At 48.3% G+C, this 21,486-nt stretch overlaps 1 protein-coding gene across 1 annotated transcript; it reads right to left on the reverse strand.

Annotated features, from left to right (window-relative positions):
* Positions 1-20,076: 20,076 nt before the first annotated feature.
* Positions 20,077-20,877, reverse strand: LOC123064848 (dirigent protein 21-like). Its single transcript, XM_044488253.1, has one exon. The coding sequence runs from the start codon at positions 20,810-20,812 to the stop codon at positions 20,309-20,311; it is 504 nt and encodes a 167-aa protein (XP_044344188.1). The 5' UTR covers positions 20,813-20,877; the 3' UTR covers positions 20,077-20,308.
* Between the last annotated feature and the right edge of the window lie 609 nt (positions 20,878-21,486).

The following is a 21,486-nucleotide window of genomic DNA, read 5'->3' on the forward strand; positions in this document are numbered from 1 at the left end:
GGCCCAGCCACCCATGTCCAAGTCGCTGTGGTGGCGGTTGAAGAAATAGCAGCACCCTCATGGGCGCAGCCCATCCTCAAGTTTCTAGTGAACAGAGAGCTGCCAACTAATGAGATCTTGGCTCGGCAAGTGCAGCGCCGAGCGGCAGCATACACCATAGTCAACAGAGAGCTGGTCAGGCGCAGTGTCACTGGTGTCTACCAGCGCTGCGTAGAGCCAGAACAAGGCCAAGCAATTCTCAGAGACATTCATCAGGGCGAGTGTGGCCATCATGCAGCTTCAAGAGCACTCGTCGCCAAAGCCTTTCGGCATGGTTTCTTCTGGCCGACTGCCCTGGAAGAGGCTGAAGAGTTAGTCCAAAAATGCAAGGGGTGCCAGAACTTCCGCTCCAAGCCACTTCGGCCGGCTTCAGCGCTGAAAACAATCCCCATCGCCTAGCCCTTTGCAGTTTGGGGCTTGGATATGGTGGGACCATTCAAGAAGGCCCGAGGCGGCCTAACTCATCTCCTTGTCGCGGTGGACAAGTTCACCAAGTGGATAGAAGCAAAGCCCATCAAGAAGTTGAACGGTCCGACTGCAGTGACTTTCATCGCCGACATCACAGTGCGGTATGGCATACCGCACAGCATCATCACCGACAACGGCACAAATTTCGCCAAAGGCGCCTTGGCCCGTTTCTGCGCGACACAGGGCATCCGACTGGACTTAGCGTCCGTTGCCCATCCGCAGTCAAACGGCCAGGTGGAGCGAGCAAACGGCCTCATCTTGTCCGGCATCAAGCCTCGACTGGTCGAACCACTCGAACGTTCGGCCGGCTGTTGGCTTGAGGAGCTGCCAGCCGTCCTCTGGAGTCTGCGTACGACTCCAAACAAGTCAACTGGCTTCACGCCTTTCTTCCTCGTCTACGGTGCCGAAGCCCTCATCCCGACGGATATAGAGTTCGACTCTCCACGAGTCACCATCTACACCGAAGAGGAAGCTGAAGAAGCACGTCAAGACGGCGTCGACCTGCTGGAAGAGGGCCGGCTGTTGGCACTCAGCCGGTCGGCATCTACCAGCAGAGTCTGCGCCGATACTACAACCGAAAGGTCAGGCCGAGATCGTTTCAAGAGGGCGACCTTGTGCTCCGGCTGATTCAGCGAACAGCCGGCCAGCACAAGTTGTCGGCGCCTTGGGAAGGCCCCTTCATCATCAGCAAAGTGCTGGGCAACGGCTCCTACTACCTAATCGACGCTCAGAAGCCTCGAGCGTGCAAGAGGGACGACTCCGGCAAGGAGTCAGAACGGCCATGGAACGCAAATCTTCTCCGAAGATTTTACAGTTAATGCAGTATGTACCACGCTATCCTTTGTGTTAAAGTACCGAGACTTTGGGCCCCCGAGACGAGCTCGGGGACTGCCCTTTTTTGTTATCTGTATGATAAGAATTATGCCTCCGAGTATGCTACTCTTTTGTCATGCCGCTTGGCACCGGGTTCGACTAGTCGGCCCGGGGACTTGCCGTCTTGTGCTATGAAATGCTTCCGGCAGTCGGACAAGTAGTGTGCTGCGCTTAAGCCGCCTCCTGTCGAAAGCCGCAGCTCGCAGAGCGACTGTTGGTAGGCAGAGAATAAGCAAGAACGAGCGCACACACGAAAAAATGGCTAAGGACTCAAAGCGTATGCATAGCCCAAGCCGGCTCCCAGCCTCTCTCTGCGGAGCCGACTCTCGAATAGTCGGCTCACCGCCTTCTATCCCACTTGTTAAAAAACTCTAAAAAGGTGAAGTACTTGCCTTCCCTAAAGTAGCTAAGCATTTGACTTGCGGCAGTTCGCGGAGCGACTGTCCGTCTGGCAAAGCAGCGACTATGGAAAGGCGGCAAAGGACAAAGCCAAAAAAGAGCAATAAACAAGGAAAGATAGAAGGCAGATAGATATTTACATAAGCCAAGGCCCCTGGCCGAGTTTAAAATACACCCCGCGGGTGGAATTGTGCAAATTAACAAGTTCTTCAAAGACTATGAAAGAAGATAAAGTAAAGACAAGACGGCAGCCTAAGGAGCAGCAGACGGGTTCGGCGGGTCGGCAGAGACAGCGGTGTCAGGCGCCGGAGCGGCCGGCAGGGCAGTCTCGGCTTGATCGGCTCCAGTGGCAGTCGGCCCGGTCGGGCGCGGCTCGTTGCTGGAGGCACGGTCGAGCTGAGGCTGGTCGTCCGCTATGTCTTCTGGCGCCTCCGTCTCGTCGTCGTCCCCCGCCTCGGTGCTGGAGCCAATCACCTCCGCCGAGTCCTTGTCATAGTCGGGGTTCATCCCGACCACTCCGGAGGCACCTCCTCGTCGTTCGCGGCCCGCTCGGGAACGAAGACGCTGGTGTCGGTATAGTTGGCGATCGCCGCCGCACGCTCGAGGAGGGCGCCTTCCACGGCCGCCAGTTCTGCCCGGGCCTCTGACCGGAACGCGGCCAGCCAGTCCAGGTCCAGCCCTGGATACCAAGCCTTGACGAATTCCAAGGCCCGGCGCGCTCCAGCCCGGGCCGAGGAACCCTTCCAAGCCTCAAGACGACCGACTGCGACCTCCAGCTAGTCGGCAGTTCAAATGGCGGTGCACAGAGCCGGCATGCCTGGCCACAGGGCAGAGATCGCATGGGCCTCGGCACGTTGAAGCCGGCGCAGCAGCTGATGGGCCGGCCGCAGATGGGTCTCGATGCTCAGGAGCTGCTCGTCGACGGTCAGGGGGTGTTGGCGGCGATCTCTTCGCCATTCGCCCTCCGTGCCTCGCGATCAGCCTCGATGGCTCGAGTGACCGCTTGCGAGTGGCCAGGGAAGAAGTCTGCCCAAAACAGAAAGAAGCAAAGAGAAAATCAGCAGTCGGCCTAACTTGTAGTCGGCAGCTCAAGGAAAGAAAGAAAAGGAACTCACCATCGACAATGTCCTCGATCTCGTGGAAGCCGGAAGTCAGCATTGCCTCCCTGTCGGTCCAGGAGGAGTGCTCCATCTCGAACTCGTCCAGGAGAGCGGTCTCTTTCTTCCCCGCCTCGTCCCGAGCCGTCTTCAGCAGCTCCTTCTGCTTCGCCAACTGTTCGGCCAGCAAGTCGCGCTCTTTGGCAAGCTTGCCACACTCCTCCTCCTTGGCACGAAGGGCCGTGCTGACTTCGCCTAACTGTTCCTGAAGAGCGGCATTGGCCTCTGAAAAACAAAGAGAAAGACGTTAAGTCGTCAGCAGCAAAGGTCGCCGGGAAGATCCGGCCCAACTGCTCAGCAGTCGGCCCGAATCTCGGGGACTACAGCCCGCGGGTGCGCCAGCGCGCCCCGCGGAAAAGAAGAAGAACTTACTCTGGCTCTTCGACAAGTCGGCAGTCCGCTTCTCCAGCCGCTCAACATTTCGGTTGTAGGCGGTGACGCGGAGGTTGTGGTACTCCTGCGGCAAAAAACCAGACAAAGACAAAAATGAGGAACTCGCCAGATTGAGTTCCGGGCCGCCTGCGTAGCAGCTGGCCCGAAACTCGGGGACTACACCCAGTGGGTGCGCTGGCGCGCCCCCATAGAGAAGAATGAGAAAAGACAAAGTCAAAAAAGAAAAACGTACTCAGATCGACGCCCGCGACGCCAGATGCGCCCTGGTGCAGCCCTGGATGGCTTCTCCTTCAGCTCGCAGCTTCGCCTGCACATCCAGGAGCGCCTGGTTCAGCGGACCGTCGCCGCCTCCTCGCACCCATCCAGTAGGCGCAGCGCTTGACGCCTCGGCACCTGGAATGGCCGAGCTGGCGGCGCCGGCTTCCAAGGGGCGCGGCGCCGAGACCGCCCTCGCAAGACGGTGGCGTGCCGGTGAGGTGACTTGAAGAAGCAGCCTCGCCACCGCCTCGTCCTCAGCCGGCGGCACTGGAGGGCCCGCCGGCTGCTTGCCATGCGGCGGAGGCGGCGGTGGCAGCGAGGCCACGCCCGGCGCAGAGGCCTCACCTCCGTCCCTCTCCATGATGGAGTGTTCCCCTCCAACTTCTCCAGTCTGCCCCGTGAACTCCGGGGGCGGCGGCGCGGAGCTCAGCGGAACAAAAAGCAGCGCCGACTGGCGGCGCGCGGCCTCCTCGGCCCGCTGTTTGGCCGCGGCGGTGGTTTCGGCCTCCTCCAACTTCTTCTGATCGGAGGCCTCCGCCTTCTCCAGACAGACGGCCTCTTACTCTCGCGCTTCTCCCGCGCGTTGCGCTCCGTCGCCTCCCGGAGGTCGGCGGCGGGGTCAATCCGCCGGGTGTTGGCGGACGTCTCGGCCGACCCCATGACAGAGGGGACGGCGACCCTCTCGAGAGAGAGAGGGGGCCCTGAAGCAGAAAACAGAATGAAAAAGACTCGGAACAAATCCGTTTATAGAAACAAGAACAAGCGACGGTCGGCACTTACGCAGAGACCAGCGGCGGCTTCTTCACTTCCTTGCGGAAGCGGTTGGCCTTCGCGATCGCCTCCTCCCGCTTGGTCGCGGCGGCCGCTCCCTTGAACTTTTTCGGCCGACCGCCGAGCGAACTCGGCACGGCCCGGCGTTTCTTCGCGCCAACTTGACCGGCCAAACCGGCGGAGGAACTCGCGCCTGGATGGCCGGCTTTCGGTTGGCGGCACGGGACGACCTCGCCGTCGCCCTCGTCCTCCGGCCAGTCGGTGAAGGTCGCCGAGGGCCGGAGTCCGCCTTCCACTCCTCCTCCCCCGCCTTCGACGTCAGCTTCCATAGCCGCCCCCAAGTCGGGGTCGTCGATGTTGCTCTCCGCGTGGTCTGAAGCGAACTCGCGTGGCTGACCGGTGGCGCCGGCTATAGGCTGGATGAGGGGGTTCTGACTCAGAGAGCCATGCATATCAGAAGTGTGAGTCGGCTATGAAGAAAAACAGAAACAAAAAGATTCGACTTACCACAGGCGGAGGGTTGGCACGCGAGTACGGCTCCTTGCCGAACTGCCAGTCTTCCGCGAGCTCGCAGTTCGCGATGTGGTTCACCATGTTCGCCACCTCCGCGTGGGGCATCTCCCAGGTGCTCATCCGGCTCGGGTCTCGGCGGTCGCTCATCTGACAGATCAGATGAGGTTTGCCCTGGAGTGGGAGGACTCGGCGCGCCACGAAGGCGGCCAGCAAGTCGGCCCCGACTAGGCCTTCCGACTGCGTCAGCACTCGGAGTCGGGCGACGGCGGCGGTGCCGGCAGGAGACAGCGTCTTGGCCCGATTGGACTAGCTGGGAAGCCTCCCAGCCGGAGCACCGGCTTCATAATGCGGCAGGTTGACCCAGTCGCCTTCCGTGGCGACGTTCTTCACGTAGAAGTACGAGCATTGCCACATCTTCACCGACTTGATCAGCGCGATGGAGGGGAAGGGGTTGTCGGCGGTCGACCTGCGCATGGCGATGAAGGCGCCGCACTAGGCCGGTATGCCGGCGGAGTGCGTGCCGAGCTTCGATTGAAAGAACTCTCCCCACAGCTCGAGGGTGGGGAGAACACCGAGAAAACCCTCGCACAGGGTGGCGAAGGCAGCCAGCAGCACCACCGTGTTCGGGGTGAGGTGGTGCGGCTGGAGTCCGTTGAACTCCAAGAACGAGCGGAGGAAGCCGCTTGCCGGCAGGCCCATGCCGCGCATGAGGTGCGAGCGGAATATGACCCGCTCGCCTTCCTTTGGCGCCGGCGTTATCTCCCCCTCCGGTGCAGCGCGAGCTTGCACCAGGTGCGCGCCGGGGAGCCGGCGTGTCCTGCGGAGGTGCTCGATGGCGTCGTCATCCACCTGGGAACCATCCCACGCGCCGGAGCGGACGGTGGAGGCCGCGGCGGAGGAAGAGCTCATCGCTGCGGAGCGGTGCAGCGTGGTGCGGCGAAGGCAGGAAGAAGGAGAGGAAGGAGGAAGCAGGGGAAGCAGGGAAGAACGAGCGTGCGCTTCGCCGTCCCGCTTCCCCCGCCTATTTATAGTCCCCGAGGCTGAGAAGCCGATGGGGCGGCGTGGGGATTAACTGCGCGCGAGCCCCCACGCCCCCCACGATTAAACCCACGAAATTACTGCGCACAGTAACAACGTGGGGAGCCCAACCGCTCACCCGGCCGCAGCGGATCCGTTCGCGTGCCGAGGCACGGTAGTGGCGGGTCCCGCCTGACGGCCTGTCCCGTCGCGCGCGTGGGCAGGCAGACTGCCCCCGCCACGTGGCCCGGCGCGACGGGGCCGCGGCGGGCGACCGCGGGAAGCGTACCAAGCACGCCGCCTGGTCCCGCCATGGCGTTCGAAACATCTCAAGGGGCAAGGCGGCCCTCGGCGAATCCGACTCCAGCCAGTCGGCTTGAGCATGACAGCTCACAGAGAATCCGACTCCAGCCAATTGGCTTAGAGGAAGGCGGCCATCAAAGCTTGCTTTCCCCCATCTAAAGAATGAAGTTGATGAGGCACACGACGTATCAGCCTCGGAGCCTCACCAGCTTTAGGGACTACTATCGGAGTAATGGGCCACGGGTAGGCTAACCCGAGCCCCAGGACCTTTCAAGACATCGGGGCAGACTGCACCCCTCAAGTATCTACGGCGATTCCGAGACGGCCGAGTCCCAGAGACGACTCCCATTAGAGCCGAGTCCAGGAGGCGACTCCAAGATGGCCGAGTCCCAGAAGCGACTCTCACCCGAGCCGAGTCCCAGAGGCTCCGAAGAAGCCGACTATGGGGAGTCGGCCCGCGACTCCCAACCACCCGATAATTAAAGGTGGGCATGGCCACAGTGCACCGTACCCGCGGAGATCTCCGCCCAGCGCGGCACTGTTGCCATGCCAGCCCTGACATCAGTCCTTGAGGCAGGGTCCTGTGCCCACGATGCCTTGTTTGTACGGCCCGAAGACGGCGGGGCCTACCAGTCAGCGAGAGTATTGAAGACGGCGGGAGCGCCGAGAGTCGGACCCACTGGGATTCGGCCCCCTGGAGTCGGCCGGCCCTCCCACGGGCCCCACACGCCATTAACCAGACGCGACAGGGGAATGGCCACAGTGATCGCCCACAGGCGGCGGCAACCACTGACCAAGCCCGCGTCATTAGAAGCATGGCTACAGTAATCTGCAGCCGGCAGGACCCGCCCGCGGCGGACACGGGCTGACGCCCTCGTACCACGCCAGTCGGCGGGGCCCACCGGTCGGCGGGCCCCAGGAGTCGGCGGAGAAGATGGCACCTAAGAGACAGACAGCTGGGACCCGCGCCCAGCCGGATTTACCATTGTAACCCTGGGGGGTAGGCCTATATAACCCCCCAGGGCACCCATGCAAAGGGTTGGCATCTAGTAGCATTAGACAGAACAGACCAGAGGGAGAGAACTAGCCTTGTCTTCTCCTTCCTCCAGAACAGCTCTAGGAGCACCCTTGTATTCACTTTGCCTTAGTGATCATGCGGAGACCCCGTAGAGCAGCAGTAGGGGTGTTATCTCCTCGGAGAGCCCTGAAGTTGGGTCAGATCCACCGGCGTGCATGTCTTCGCCTCATCCCGTTTCCAGGCACCGGCGACGTTCTACTCGCCCCCACCATGATAAGCCATCCTTTGGCATATGTCGCACCCAACCCCCGACAGTCCGGGTTAGTTCCATTCAAATCATACAAGTTAGAGTCCAAAACAAGGGCAAAAGTGTTTGGAAAAGTAGATAGGACGGAGACGTATCAACTCCCCCAAGCTTAAACCCTTGCTTGTCCTCAAGCAATTCAGTTGACAAACTGAAAGAGAAAAAGAAAAACTTTTACAAACTCTGTTTGCTCTTGTTGTTGCAACATGAAAAGCCAGCATTCAAGTTTCAGCAAGTATTATGAACTAACCATACTAACAATAACACATAGGTCTCACAATTACTCATATCAATAGCATAATCAGCTAGCGAGCTATAATAACAAAACTCGGATGACAACACTTTCTCAAAATAATCATAACATGATATAACAAAATGGTATCTCGCTAGCCCTTCTTGAGACCGCAAAACATAAATGCAGAGCACCTTTAAAGATCAAGGACTGACTAAACATTGTAATTCATGGTAAAAGAGATCCAGTCAATTCATACCCAATATAAACCAATAATAATGAATGCAAACGACAGTGTGCTCTCCAGCGGGTGCTTTTAATAAGAAGGGTGATGACTCAACATAAAAGCAAATAGATAGGCCCTTCACAGAGGGAAGCAGGGATTTGTAGAGGTGCCAGAGCTCGATTTTGAAATAGAGATAAATTATATTTTGAGCGGCATACTTTCATTGTCAACATAACAACTAAGAGATGACGATATCTTCCATGCTAAACAAATTATAGGCGGTTCCCAAACAGAATGGTAAAGTTTATACTCCCCCTCCTCCACAAGCATCAATCCATGGCTTGCTAGAAACAATGAGTGCCTCCAACATTCAACGGGTCCTAGGGGGAGTTTTGTTTGCAGTTATTTGATTTTGTTTGCATAAAGCATGGGACTGGGCATCCCGGAGACCGGCCATTTTCTCGTGAATGAGGAGCGGAGTCCACTCCTCTTGAGAATAACCCGCCTAACACGGAAGATAAGGGCAGCCCTAGTTGACATATGAGCTATTCGAGCATGCAAAACAGAATGTTTATTTGAAGGTTTAGAGTTTGGCACATACAAATTTACTTGGAACGGTAGGTAAATACCGCATATAGGTAGGTATAGTGGACTCATATGGAACAACTTTGGGGTTTAAGGAGTTTTGATGCACAAGCAGTATTCCCGCTTAGTACAGGTGAAGGCTAGCAAAAGACTGGGAAGCGACCAACTGAGAGAGCGACAACAGTCGTAAACATGCATTAAAATTAATTTACACCGAATACAAGCATGAGTAGGATATAATCTACCATGAACATAAATATCATGAAGGCTATGTTGATTTGATTCAACTACATGCGTGAACATGTGCCAAGTCTAGTCACTCAATTCATTTAAAGGAGGATACCATCCCATCATACCACATCATAATCATTCTAATAGCATGTTGGCACGCAAGGTAAACCATTATAACTCATAGCTAATCAAGCATGGCACAAGCAACTATAATCTCTAAATGTCATTGCAAATATGTTTACTTCATAATAGCTGACTCAGGAACGATGAATCATCATATTTACAAAAACAAGAGAGGTCGAATTCATACCAGCTTTTCTCATCCCAATAAGTCCATCATATACCATCATTATTGCCTTTCACTTGCACGACCGACCGATGTGTATAATAATAAGAGTGCACGTGCATTGGACTAAGCTGGAATCTGCAAGCATTCAACTCAAGAGAGAAGACAACTAATATGGGCTCTAAATTAAATAAACAATCATGCATATAAGAGCCACTTCAACAATTTAATCATGGTCTTCTCCTACTGACCCCCAAAGAAAAGAAAAGAAATAAAAACTATTTACACAGGAAAGCTCCCAACAAACAAAAGAAGAACGGGAAATATTTTTGGGTTTTCTTTTTAATTACTACATCAAAGAGATAAACTACTACTAATTTTTTTGGTTTTTTTTTCTTAAGGTTTATCAAACACACAAGAAGAAAGCAGGAAAAAGAAAATAAACTAGCATGGATATTACAGTGAAAGAGTGTGAGCACCGACATCTAGCAATGAGTGTGTGTGAACATGAATGTAATGTCGGTGAGAAACACGTACTCCCCCAAGCTTAGGCTTTTGGCCTAAGTTGTTCTATTGCGAGGGATAGCCTGGCGGATACCCGTAAGTGAAGCTGGGGTCATACTGCGATGAAGAAGACTCTGACTGCCACTGGCTGGCAACCACCTCTGGATCCCAAGAATAAACAGACTGTCGTGGAGGCTCATCTTGTGGCTCCGGTTTCGGGGCTAGTGCATGATTCCGATATGCTTGAATGGCCTCCCACGGAATGATGTGAGGACCTGCAGACAAGTTAAACAAAGAGGGAGCATGCAAAGTAATAGTCTCAGGGTGATGTTTATCAAAGTATAATTTATATTTGAGCTCCCCTTCACGACTCTTAACAAGAAAGTCATGCGCTAGCATACTCTGATAATCTAAATAAGCACGGGGCAATGATGTTTCTTCTTTCTCCTCATGCCTAATAGGTATTTTCAAATATTCAGCTAAGCGCGAAGCATAAATGCCTCCAAAGATAGGGCCCTTAGTACGGTTCAGACTTAACCGTCTAGCAACAATTCCACCCATACTGACAGAGTTATTGCGGTGTAAACCATGGAACAAAATAATAATATCAGGAACACTAAGGTTTCCACAGTTCCCACGTCCAATCAAGCAACGACTAGCAAATAAGGCAAAGTAGCGTAAAACAGGAAAATGTATGCTAGTAATCCTTGCATCAGAAACCTTCCTGGTTTCTCCCATAGTGATAGTGTTAATAAAAGCTTCTACTTCGTTACGGTGTGGTTCATCCAGGGTGCCCTCAAAGGGTATTTTGCAAACCTCGCAAAATTCATCTAATGGCATCTCTTTAACAACGTCATATAAATGAAACCCTACTGATGGAGGTGATTTCTTAGGGAAAAGTAGAAGTTTTGCACAAAAGTATTTGTGAGTAACAGATACTAATGACGTTGGTCACGGAGGAAGTCGGTGAGGCCAGCATTCTCAATCAATAAATAGAAATCCTCATAAATCCCGGCTCTCCTCAAGAAGTCATCGGAAGGCCATTCACACGGCCAGACCTCCGTGGTGCGAGGCAAATTAAATTTGGGCTTCCGCTCTTCTTCTTTTTGTTTTTCCTTCGAGCTTCGACTCGACGAGCCCCACAAAAGTCTCTTCATTATTTTCTGAAATAATCTAAAATTTTTAGTAACTTCAAATAAAATTGATAGCAACAAATCCCGCAAGTGCCTAGAGCCTATATCAAGCATTAGAACTACTTGGAACCATATAAATTTGACATGCAAGCTCAAGAACATGGTCACCTATGCAGCACAAATTTGCAATGAATAAAGCACTAGAACAAAAACTAATTGGACCAATGGAGGAGTCACATACCAAGGAACAATCTCCCCAAGCAGTTTTGCGAGAGGTGCTTTGAGCAAGGAGATCAAAAATCACAGCAACGGGTGCTGGAACTCGTGCTTGAGTTGGTTTTTTCGTGTTTGTGTGAGGCAGAGGAAGAAGATGGGTGCAGGGATAAGTGGAGGAGGGCCACCGTGGGCCCATGAGGCAGGGGCGCGCCGAGGGGGTAGGGCGCGCCCTCCACCCTCGTGGCCAGGTGGCAGCTCCCCCCGCGGTAATTTTTGCACAGTAAATCCTCAAATATTCCCGAAAAAATCATATTAAATTGGCATGGCATTCTGAGGACTTTTATTTTCGGGATATTTTTATATTGCACGGATAAGTCAGGAGACAGACAGAAAAATACTATTTTACTTTATTTCTACTAAATAACAGAAAATATAAAGAGGGTACAGAAGGTTGTGCTTCTAGTTTCATCCATCTCGTGATCATCAAAATGAACCCACTAACAAGGTTGATCAAGTCTTGTTAACGAACTCATTCCGAATAACACGGAACCGGAGAAATTTCGAATAACACTAAGTTACCTCAACGGGGATATGAAAATACCCAACAATAAGAATATCATACTTTTTCTTGATAGTAGGGAGAGGAAATTCAAAATCTCCAAATATAATCGATGGAATTTTTCCAATAGAGTTGATGCTATAAACTTGAGGTTGTTTCCTCGGAAAGTGTACCGTGTGCTCATTGCCATTAACATGAAAAGTGACATTGCCTTTGTTGCAATCAATAACAGCCCCTGCAGTATTAAGGAAAGGTCTTCCAAGAATAATAGACATACTATCATCCTCGGGAATATCAAGAATAACAAAGTCCGTTAAAATAGTAACGTTTGCAACTACAACAGGAAAATCCTCACAAATACCGACAGGTATAGCAGTTGACTTATCAGCCATTTGCAAAGATATTTCAGTAGGTGTCAACTTATTCAAGTCAAGTCTACAATATAAAGAGAGGGGCATAACACTAACACTAGCTCCAAGATCACATAAAGCAGTTTTAACATAATTTCTCTTAATGGAGCATGGTATAATAGGTACTCCCGGCTCTCCAAGTTTCTTTGGTATTCCACCCTTAAAAGTATAATTAGCAAGCATGGTGGAAATTTCAGCTTCCGGTATCTTTCTTTTATTAGTAATGATATCCTTCATATACTTCTTCAACAGGCGGTAAATTAAGACCATGTATTTCTTCAATAGGAGGTAAATTCTTAAGATCTTCAGCTTTAATACCTTTTTCTTTCATAGATTTCTTTGCTTCTTGCATATCTTCGGGACTGAGAAATAGAACACCTCTCTTCTTTGGAGTTGGTTTAGGAATAGGCTCAGTAATTGGCTTAGGAGCTGGCTCAGGAGGTGGCTCGGGAGGTGCCCAATTATTTTCATTTGTCAACATATTATTTAATAGAATTTCAGCTTCATCCGGTGTTCTTTCCCTGAAAAGAGAACCAGCACAACTATCCAGGTAATCTCTGGAAGCATCAGTTAGTTCATTATAAAAGATATCAAGTATTTCAGGTTTCTTAAGAGGATGATCAGGTAAAGCATTAAGTAAATTGAGAAGCCTCCCCCAAGCATGTGGGAGACTCTCTTCTTCAATTTGCACGAAGTTGTATATTTCCCTCAAAGCAGCTTGTTTCTTATGAGCAGGGAAATATTTAGCAGAGAAGTAATAAATCATATCCTGAGGACTAGTCACACAACCAGGATCAAGAGAATTAAACCATATCTTAGCATCACCCTTTAATGAGAACGGAAATATTTTAAGTAAATAAAGGTAGCGCAATCTCTCATCATTAGTAAAAAGGGCGACTATATCATTTAACTTAGTAAGATGTGCCACAACAGTTTCAGATTCATAGCCATAGAAAGGATCAGATTCAACCAAAGTAATTATATCTGGATCAACAGAAAATTCATAATAATCCTTATCAGGAACACAGATAGGTGAAGTAGCAAAAGTAGGGTCGGGTCTCATTCTATCTCTAAGAGATTCTTTACTCCATTTAACTAGCAACCACTTAAGTTCGTATCTATCCTGGCAAGCAAAAATAGCTGCAGAAGATTCCGCATCAAAAAGATAACCCTCGGGAATTGCAGGCATATTTTCATAATCACTCTCATCATCGTATTTAGATTCAATAATTTCTTTTTCTCTAGATCTAGCAATTTGTTCATCAAGAAATTCACCAAGGGGCACAGTAGTATCAAGCATAGAAGTAGTTTCATCATAAGTATCATGCATAGCAGAAGTGGCATCATCAATAACATGCGACATATCAGAATTCATAGCAGTAGCAGGTTTAGGTGTCGCAAGCTTACTTATAACGGAAGGAGAATCTAGTGCAGAGCTAGATGGCAGTTCCTTACCTCCCCTCGTAATTGAGGGCAAAATACTAGTTCGATCGTCTTTCAAGTTCTTCATAGTGTCCAGAAGATATAAATCCCAAGTGACTCAAAGAATAGATCTATGCTCCCCGGCAACGGCGCCAGAAAAAGGTCTTGATAACCCACAAGTATAAGGGATCGCAACAGTTTTTGAGGGTAGAGTATTCAACCCAAATTTATTGATTCGACACAAGGGGAGCCAAAGAATATTCCCAAGTATTAGCAGCTGAGTTGTCAATTCAACCACACCTGCAAACTTAGTATCTGCAGCAAAGTGTTTAGTAGCAAAGTAATATGATAGTGGTGGTAACGGTAACAAAAGTAAAGACAGCAAAAGTAATGTTTTTGGTATTTTGTAGTGATTGTAACAGTAGCAACGGAAAAGTAAATAAGTGAGAACCAGTATATGGAAAACTCGTAGGCACTGGATTAGTGAAGGATAATTTTTCCGGATGCGGTTTATCATGTAACAGTCATAACATAGGGTGACACAGAACTAGCTCCAATTCATCAATGTAATGTAGGCATGTATTCTGTATATAGTCATACGTGCTTATGGAAAAGAACTTGCATGACATCTTTTGTCCTACCCTCCCGTGGCAGCGGGGTCCTATTGGAAACTAAGGGATATTAAGGCCTCCTTTTAATAGAGAACCGGAACAAAGCATTAGCACATAGTGAATACATGAACTCCTCAAACTATGGTCATCACTGGGAGTGGTCCCGATTATTGTCACTTCGGGGTTGCCGGATCATAACACATAGTAGGTGACTATAGACTTGCAAGATAGGATCAAGAACACACATATATTCATGAAAACATAATAGGTTCAGATCTGAAATCATGGCACTCGGACCCTAGTGACAAGCATTAAGCATAGCAAAGTCATAGCAACATCAATCTCAGAACATAGTGGATACTAGGGATCAAACCCTAACAAAACTAACTCGATTACATGATAAATCTCATCCAACCCATCACCGTCCAGCAAGCCTAGCTACGATGCAATTACTCACGCACGGCGGTGAGCATCATGAAATTGGTGATGGAGGATGGTTGATGATGACGACGGCGATGAATCCCCCTCTCCGAAGCCCCGAACGGACTCCAGATCAGCCCTCCTGAGAGAGATTAGGGCTTGGCGGCGGCTCCATATCGTAAAACGCGATTATTTCTTCTCTCTAATTTTTATCTCCCCGAAAGCCAATATATGGAGTTGGAGTTGGCGTCGGAGGGCCACCAGGGGGCCCACGAGGTAGGGGGGCGCCCCCCCCCCCCCACCCTCTTGGACAGGGTGTGGGCCCCCTGGTCTTCATCTTTGGCGAGGATTTTTTATTATTTTTTCTAAGATGTTCCGTGCAGTTTCAGGTCATTCCGAGAACTTTTGTTTTCTGCACATAAAACAACATCATGGCAATTCTGCTGAAAACGGCGTCAGTCCGGGTTAGTTCCATTCAAATCATACAAGTTAGAGTCCAAAACAAGGGCAAAAGTGTTTGGAAAAGTAGATACGACGGAGACGTATCACTATGCATCTCCTAGATAGATCTTGGGTGATCGTAGGATTTTTTTTGAATTACTACATTCCCCAACAGCATCAACATAACCCTTTATGACGAACTCTTTATCACCTCCATAACCGAGAAACATTTCCTTAGTCCTCTTAGGTAACTAAGAATAATTTTGACCGATGTCCAGTGATCCACTCCTCGATCACCATTGTACCCCCTTGGCAAACTCATGGCAAGGCACACAACAGGTCTGGTACCTAGCATGGCATACTTTATAGAACCTATGGCTGAGGCATAGGGAGTGACTTTCATTCTCTCTCTATCTTCTGCCGTGGTCGGGTTTTGAGTCTTACTCAACTTCACACCTTGCAACACAGACAAGAACCCTTTCTTTGACTGATCCATTTTGAAGTTCTTCAAAACTTTGCCAAGGTATGTGCTTTGTGATAGTCCTATTAAGCGTCTCGATCTATCCCTATAGATCTTGATGCCCAATATGTAAGTAGCTTCACCAAGGTCTTTCATTAAAAAATTCTTATTCGAGTATCCTTTTATGCTATCCAAAAATTCTATATCATTTCCATCAACAATATGTCATCCACATATAATACCAGAAATGCTACAGAGCTCCCACTCACTTTCTTGTAAATAAAAGCTTCACCATAAGTCTGTATAAAACCATATGCTTTGATCACCTCATCAAAGCGTATATTCCAACTCTGAGATGCTTGCACCAGCTCATAGATGGATCGCTGGAGCTTGCACACTTTGTTAGCACCTTTAGGATCGACAAAACCTTCTGGTTGCATCATATACAACTCTTCTTTAAGAAATCCATTAAGGAATGCAGTTTCGACGTCCATTTGCCAGATTTCATAATCATAAAATGCGGCAATTGCTAACATGATTCAAACAAACTTAAGCATCGCTACAGGTGAGAAAATCTCATCGTAGTCAACCCCTTGAATTCGTAGAAAACCTTTCGCGACAAGTCAAGATTTGTAGACAGTGATATTAACATCAACGTCATCTTCCTCTTGAGAAGAACCATTTATTTTCAATGGTCTACCGATCATCGGGGAAGTCCAGCAAAGTCCATACTTTGTTCTCATACATGGATCCTATCTCAGATTTCATGGCCTCAAGCCATTTGTCAGAATCTGGGCTCATCATAGCTTCTTCATAGTTCGTAGATTCGCCGTTGTCTAACAACATGACTTCCAGGATAGGATTATCGTACCACTCTGGTGCGGAATGTGTTGTGGTCGACCTATGAAGTTCAGTACTAACTTGATCCGAAGTTTCATGATCATCATCATTAGCTTCCACTCTAGTTGGTATAGGCATCACTGGAACGGTTTTCTCTGATGTTCTACTTTCCAATTCGAGAGAAGGTACAATTACCTCATCAAGTTCTAATGTCCTCCCAGTCACTTCTTGAGAGAGAAACTTCTTCTCTAGAAAGGACCCATTCTTGGCAATAAAGATCCTGCCTTCGGATCCGTGGTAGAAGGTATACCCAATGATCTCTTTAGGGTATCCTATGAAGACGCACTTCTTCACTTTTGGGTTCGAGCTTATCAGGTTGAAGCTATTTGACATAAGCATCGCATCCCCAAACTTTAAGAAACGACAGCTTAGGTTTCTTGCCAAACCATAGTTCATACGGTGTCATCTCAATGGATTTAGACAGTGCCCTATTTAATGTGAATGCGGCTGTCTCTAATGCATAACCCCAAAATGATACAGGCAAATCGGTAAGAGACATCATAGAACGCACCATATCCAATAAAGAACGCTTACGACGTTCGGACACACCATTACGCTGTGCTGTTCCAGGTGGCATGAGTTGTGAAACAATTCCACGTTGTTTTATATGAAGGCCAAACTTGTAACTCAAATATTCACCTTCACAATCAGATCGTAGAAACTTTATTTTCTTGTTACGATTTCTCTACTTCACTCTGAAATTCTTTGAACTTTTCAAATGTTTCAGACTTGTGTTTCATCAAGTAGATATACTCATACCTACTCATATCATCCTGTAAGGTGAGAAAATAACGATACCCGCCGTGTGCTTCAACACTCATCGGACCGCATACATCGGTATGTATTATTTCCAATAAGTCATTACCTCGCTCCATTGTTCCGGAGAACGGAGTTTTAGTCATCTTGCCTGTGAGGCATGGTTCGCAAGTATCAAATGATTCACAATCAAGTGATTACAAAAGTCCATCCGCATGGAGTTTCTTCACGCGTTTTACACCAATATGACCTAAACGACAATGCCACAAGCATGTTGCACTATCATTATCAACTTTGTACTTTTGGCATTAATATTATGAATATGTGTATCACTACGATCAAGATTCATAAACCATTTACATTGGTTGTATGACCATAGAAGGTTTTATTCATGTAAACAGAACAACAATTATTCTCTAACTTAAATGAATAACCGTATTTGCAATAAACATGATCTAATCATGTTCATGCTCAACGCACACACCAAATAACATTTATTTAGGCTCGAGACTAATCCCGAAGGTAGAGGGAGTGTGCGATGGTTATTATATCAATCTTGGAAACACTTCCAACACTCATCGTCTCCTCGCCCTTAAATAGACTTCGTTTATTCTGTAACACCTATTTCGAGTTTCTAATCTTAGCAACTGAACCGGTATCAAATACCCAGGGCTACTACGAGCACTAGTAAGTTATACATCAATAACATGTATATCAAATATACCTTTGTTTACTTTTCCATCCTTCTTATCTGCCAAGTATTTGGGGCAGTTCTGCTTCAAGTGACCATTTTCTTTGCAGTAGAAGGACTCAGTTTCAGGCTTGGGTCTTGCTTTGGGCTTGTTCACAGGAGTGCAAACTTGCTTACCATTCTTCTTGAAGTTCCCTTTCTTTCCCTTGCCCTTTCTCTTGAAACTAGTGGTCTTGTTAACCATCAACACTTGATGCTCCTTCTTGATTTCTACCTCCGCGGCCTTAAGCTGCGAAGAGCTCGGGAATCATTTTCGTCATCCCTTGCATATTATAGTTCATGACAAAGCCTTTGTAGCTTGGTGGCAATGACTGAAGAAATCTGTCAATAACACTCTCAAGTGGAAGATCAATTCCCAGCCGAGTCAAGTGGTTATCATACCCAGACATTTTGAGTGTGTGTTCACTAACAGAACTGTTCCCCTCTATCTTGCGGCTATAGAACTTGTTGGAGACTTCATATCTCTCAACTCGGGCATTAGCTTGAAATATCAACTTCAGCTCTTGGAACATCTCATATGCTCTGTGACGTTCAAAACGTCTATGAAGTCTCGGTTCTAAGCCGTAAAGCATGGCACACTGAACTATTGAGTAGTAATCAGATCGAGTCTGCCAGACGTTCATAACATCTGCAGTAGCTCCTGCAGCAGGTCTGTCACCTAGCGGTGCATCAAGAACATAATTCTTCTATGCAGCAATGAGGATAATACTCAAGTTACGGACCCAATCCGTGTAGTTGCTACCATCATCTTTTAACTTAGCTTTCTCTAGGAACGCATTAAAATTCAAGGGAACGGTAGTACGGGTCATTAATCTACAACATAGATATGCAAAAACTATTAAGACTAAGTTCATGATAAATTAAGTTCAATTAATCAAATTACTAATGAACTCCCACTTAAAATAACATCCCTCAAGTTATTTAAGTTATATATGATCCAAATCAACTAACCCATGTCCGATCATCACGTGAGATGGGGTAGTCATCAATGGTGAACATCTCTATGTTGATCATATTTACTATATGACTCACGTTCGACCTTTCGGTTTCCAGTGTTCCAAGACCATGTTTATACATGCTAGGCTCGTCAAGTTTAATCCAAGTATTCTGCATGTGCAAAACTGTCTTAAAAGTTCAGTTTCCGATTAGTTAAAGCTGGTCTTGTTGTTCATTTCAGGTATGCTGGTGTTGGTGTTTGTATAGTTAGATGGTCAACCTAACTAGACTTGAGTTTGCATCTATGTTCTGTCGCGATGAAGGTATGCATTTTTCTGTATTCCTCCCTTGGGTGTCAATTGTCAAGTGCCATCACAGGAAAGATCGTTAGTGTTTTCCTACTTCAGGATTATCTTAGTTTAACTATTTGGGACGGAGGGAGTATGAAGCACACTTTACTTTTCTTGGTTTAACTATCTACCCCATCACACGTCGCTCTCGCCCTGATTGAAGCCCATTAGACTGAACAAAAACCATATCGCGCCATACTACATCAATACTTGTTTGCAAGCCAACTAAAGTTCACCTCTCTTCTATTGCTAACAAATAGGTCAATAGATGCGAATTTTATTGAAGAAAATTATAGATTTAAGAAATTCTAAATAGAAAGGTGTGGTAACGCGCACCATCAATGATCTCGTTATACTGGTATTCTGAGTCATTTGTAATTCCTGTAATGATTTTATCTTCCAAGGAGTTCAGCCTAACCTTTATAGTCGTAGGCGCAGATTCAAAGAACTTCAACCACTAGTCCACAGGGTAAAATGCAAATCCTATGCACAATTACCTACATTTTCCCTCCGTCCGGGTTTATTAGGTCGCTTTTATTTTTAGGCAAAGTTTGATCATAAATGTAACTAATAAAATGTAAACTAAATTTCACAAAAGTTATACCATGGAAAAATCTCTTTCAAATAAAAATCTAACAATATTTTTTAGCATATACTTTATATTTTGTTAATCAAATAGATGGTCAAAACTGATCCCAAAATACAAGGGGGGCCAATTAACCTGGACTAGGTGCGAACTTGTCACATAGGGCCTCATTGGAGCATTTTTCATGCTCTCTCTCCTCGATTCTGTTTGTTATATGTATTACCTTGAGTTCGCATTTTTTATTGGAAATTTTAAGAAATTCTCACAGGTTCTGCAAAAAAGGTCTCTTGCTCAATTTAGTTGGAGTGAGAAGTACGAGGGTGCTTTGGAGCAACTCCTTCCCCTGTGTCGAGGTTCCACTATCGCAAAATAACGGAACAACCAGCAGTTCCAAAAGCATCCAGGTGCAAAAAAAAAAAAAAAGGAGTTCCAGGCTGCTGCACAAACGCTAACAGCAGCAACATATAATAACTGAAACTAAAATACTCTATCCGTCCCATAAATTGGATGTAATAAGATCTTATATGATGGGACGGAGACAGTAGTTCTGAATAGATCGAAACCAATCATATTTAGATTATCGTCATTACCAAAGCCAGGCAACATATTATTTCAGGAACAACATTTGCACATATTCAACATTGTTGTAGGCTGTAGCAGAGGAGACGTATAGAAGACGGGGCAAATATATAGAGGAGCAGTGGAACAGATCAACATGCACATATAGATTGGGCAAATAGGGGAGACGAGACGAGTAACGACGCGCTTGGTCCGTTACGGTCACGGGTTGACGAAGACGTCGAGCTCGAGGACGGCGTTGGGGTGGTCGAGCCGGACGGTCTTCCACAGCACGTAGCCTCTGGCCATCCTGAACTGGCCCGTGCCGCCGATCACCGACAGCTCCCGCACGGCGGCGCCGATGTCGTCCCGGCCCACCACCGTGACGGAGGAGCCCGCGTAGGGGCCGGACGTGAGGAGCACCTCCATGGTGACCAGCAGCTCCGGGTTCCCCTTGGACGCCCACACGTACCGCCCCTGCGCGCGCCCCACGCCCGCCGACGCCGCGGACGAGGTGGCCGTGAGCGCGTCGTCGATGACGATGGTGTCGCCGAAGTGGCCGCGCGGGCCGTCCAGCACCTGCACTGCCGTCGGCGCCGGGCCGGTCAGCACGTCGTGCATGTAGAAGTGCAGGTGCGCCGACGCCCCCGACACCGCCGCCGGCCGCGCGGCCAGGACGGCCAGCAGAGCCAGGAGCACGGAGCAGAGCCAGCTACCGGAAGCCATGGCAAGAGAGCTCAGTGCAAGCTCAAGTGTGTGCCTGTGTAATGTCTTATTTCTGCATCTTTGTGTACTGTATATATACACGCAGAAGAAATCTGCATCTTGCTGATAATGTTGCTGAGGTGTATGGTCGGTATGACAATAATTTCTCAATGATCATGCCTGGTTTGTTTGTATTGAGAGCAGCGGTTGATGCGTCGGCTTCTGAATCTGACCGCGTTTATGTTGCCATTCTTCACTGTCGATGGAGCGCGCATGCATGGTCCCGAGCTGCAGATCGAGATCTATCAACAGCAGAAAATGTAGATGAATGTATCAATCACCATTGATTTGTAGTGCGGGTTACATAGCTGTGAAGTGTCGGTTGTTGCCATAGGTCGGGAGCACTGGATTCAGATTTCAGAGCTCCATGTTTTCCAAAAATGTTTTCTTGTTGAAAGAGGTGCAGTGGTGATTCCAACAGTAAAAGTGGCATTTCTGCGAAACACAGAATCTACCATTAATGGCCACGGCAATTTTACCTCGAGAAGCAGTCAAAAAATCTCAAAAAAAGACCGAAAAACAAAATCTTAGCCAAATGAGAATTTCTTTCTTTCTTTCTTTTTACTACGAATTTTTGATATAGTACCATCGCATTGTAAAGACCAGAAAGAAATAAAGAGAAAACAGAGGACACG

The sequence above is a fragment of the Triticum aestivum genome, chromosome 3B, assembly GCF_018294505.1.
Source record: "Triticum aestivum cultivar Chinese Spring chromosome 3B, IWGSC CS RefSeq v2.1, whole genome shotgun sequence".
Taxonomy (NCBI): domain Eukaryota; kingdom Viridiplantae; phylum Streptophyta; class Magnoliopsida; order Poales; family Poaceae; genus Triticum; species Triticum aestivum.